This window comes from Chrysochloris asiatica, unplaced genomic scaffold (genome assembly GCF_000296735.1).
Source record: "Chrysochloris asiatica unplaced genomic scaffold, ChrAsi1.0 scaffold00045, whole genome shotgun sequence".
Lineage (NCBI taxonomy): Eukaryota > Metazoa > Chordata > Mammalia > Afrosoricida > Chrysochloridae > Chrysochloris > Chrysochloris asiatica.
The window spans coordinates 6,404,758-6,407,607 of record NW_006408563.1 but is presented as its reverse complement, the minus strand read 5'-3'; the positions used below and the strand labels follow the sequence as shown (position 1 = coordinate 6,407,607).

The following is a 2,850-nucleotide window of genomic DNA, read 5'->3' as shown; positions in this document are numbered from 1 at the left end:
TGGAGGAGAATCTTGAAAGTGCTATGGGCTGCCAAAAGAACCAATAGATCTGTTTTGGAAGAAGTGCAGCCAGAGTGCTCCTTAGAGGCCAAGATAGCTAAACTTCATCTCTCATACTTTGGACATATTGTCAGGAGGGACCAGTCACTGGAGAAGGATATCATGTTTGGTTAGATGGAGGGTGAGAGGAAAAGAGAAAGACCCCCAATGAGATGGATTGTCTAAGTAGCAGCATCAGTGGACTCAGGCGTGGCAACAATAGTGAGGTTGGCCCAGGATCTGACAGTGTTTTGTTCTGCTGTGCATAAGTTCACTATGGGTCAGTACCCACTCGATGGCACCTAACAACAACAACAATGGCTAATGATAGTAAACATTTCTTCATATTTTTGTCGGCTGCCTGAATGTATTCTTTGGTGAAGTGTCTGTTCATGTCTTGTGCCAATTTTTATTGGATTGTTTGTTGTCTTTTTCTTGTAGAGGTGTTGTAATTTTCTATAAATTTTAGAGGTTACTGTCTTGTGTGATATGTTGTTCCAAGGACTTTTTTCTGCAGTCTGTTGCCCCCCTTTTTTATTCTCTTGGTGAAATCTTTTGCTGCACATAAGTGTCTAATTTTTAGGATCTATTTTGTCTTCTGCTGTTTGTGTGTTTTTAGTAATGTTTGATAGTGTACTTATCCTATGTATTAGAGCCCCTAAATTTGTCCCTATATTTTCATTAATGATCTTGATATTTCTAGGTTTTACAGTTAGGTCTTTAACTCACGTTGAGTTTGTTTTTGTATGTGGTGTGAGATATGGGTCTTCTTTCATTCTTCTGCAAGGTGATTTCCAGTTTTGCCCGCATTTTTTTGTTGAAGAGACTATCTCGTCTCTTTTTAATGTGTTTTGACCCGTTGTCAATGATCAGCTGACTGTAGGTAGATGGATTTACTTCTGGGTTCTCAATTCTGTTCCTTTGGTCTATGTATCTTTCGTTGCACCAGTACCAGACTGTTTTGACTACTGTGGCTGTGTAGTAAATTTTGAGATCAGGGAGTGACAAACCTCTAGCATCGTTCTTCTTATGCAGTACTTTGCTTATCTGAGATTTCTTTCCTTTCTGTACAAAGTTAGCGATCATATTTTCTCTCTTTGAAGAATGATGTTGGAATCTGGATTGAGAAAGCATTATATCTATAGATTTCTTTGGGTAGTGTTGCCATTTTCACAATGTTAAGTCTCCCTATCCATGAGCATAGCGCATTCTTCCATCTTTGTAAGTCTCTTTTGGTTTCTTGTAGTAGCATTTTGTAGTTTTCTTTGTATAGGTCTTGCTTATATTTATTCCTAAATATTTCATTTTTAGGGTGGAGTCCTGGTGTGGTGCTGTGGGTTAATGTGCAAGACTGCAAAGTCGTTTGAATCACAGGGTCAGTGGTTCAGACTTACCAGTCACTCCTTGGAAATCCTATAAGGGTCGCTATGGGTCAGAATCAACTCAACGGCACTTAACAACAACATTGCAAATAGTGTAGTGGTTACGAATTGGGCTGCTAAACTTAGGGTCAGCAGTTCAAAACTATCATCAGTTCCATGGGAGATAGATGAGGCTTTCTGCTCCTGTAAAGATTTATAGCCTTGGAAACCCTGTACAGGGTCACTATGAGTCAGAACCGACTCCATGGCACATAACAACAACAACATTGCAAATGGCAATGTGGAAAACACAATCTTAAATAACAAATCAATATTAAAGTAAGGTGAAATAGAAACTAAAGATGAAAAAGGTGTTTTCCCTGCCCCAAAGTCTCTGCTGGTGAGCTACAAGAGTTTCCTGTGTCATCCAGGGTCCAGTCAGGAGACAGAAACCACACCAATTATTTCAATAGTGAGAATTTAATATGAAAGATTGTTAACCAGGGATAACACTGTTAACTAGGTCACTGGAAAGTGAAAAGAGAACTCTAAGCTATCGTGAAGCTAGCAACTGTAGCTACTACCCCAGTACTGGGGGGACCAAGAGGAAGAAGTTGCAATTATTAAAACTTAGAATGAATGGGCCTTGCTTGTCTGAGTTGCAGATCTTTCAGGAGATGGCTGTAGTTGACTAATTCTGATGTCTGGGAAGAAGGTGTGAGCAATGAAATTGACTCTACAACTCAGTAAAATGGTAAGTGAATTCAGTAGGTGTTAAAGGACAGTTTGGCTACTGCCAGGGTTAAAAGGTGAGTCTAGGGTGATGTTCACACAGACAAGGAGCAGACTGGAAGGGGTGAATCCTTTCTTCAGTTTCAGCCTTGCAATCCCCTCTTCATGTTGTTATTGTTCAGTGCCATAGAATTAGGTTCCAACCCATAGCAACCCTGTATAGGGTTTCCGAGGAGTGGCTGGTGAGCTTGAACCTCCAGCCTTGCAGCTCAAGCAGACTTTGCAGTCCAGTGCATTAACCAACAACACCACATAGCACCTTCTATTGTCAGAGTCTTTCATGAATCCATTTGCCAAAAGTAGAATTGTAGTATGCAGATGTCTAGTATCAGCATCACAAAGAAGAATATAGAAGAGTCGATTTGAGCAGGGAGACTTGCTTAATAACTGGCATCTCTCCTAAAAGCTTATCTTGCACAGCCTCTTGCCTTCTCCAATAGGAGCTCCCCACCCTGTATTAGAGGGTTTCTCATGGTTGCAACTATAAAGACGACCCACAGGCCCCATGATGTGGCCCTTGCATGGTTTCCATTCTCATTCTGCACCACTGTCTCTCCATAACCCCAGTGACTTCCCTTTCAGGACTAGAATGTACCATGTGATATTCTCCTACAGGCCTTTGTACATGCTATTTTCTCTGAACAGGAAATTTCAAAGG

The 2,850-nt window shown here is 40.8% G+C and overlaps 1 protein-coding gene across 1 annotated transcript in view; it reads left to right on the top strand.

The window, feature by feature from the left end:
* The first annotated feature begins 2,124 nt into the window (after nt 1-2,124).
* Nucleotides 2,125-2,850, top strand: part of LOC102831085 (peptidyl-tRNA hydrolase 2, mitochondrial-like) — a 16,991-nt gene continuing 16,265 nt past the window's right edge. Inside the window, exon 1 of the mRNA XM_006862023.1 lies at nt 2,125-2,154. Within this exon, the coding sequence (XP_006862085.1) occupies nt 2,125-2,154 (30 nt within the window). The remainder of the gene's footprint in view (nt 2,155-2,850) is intronic.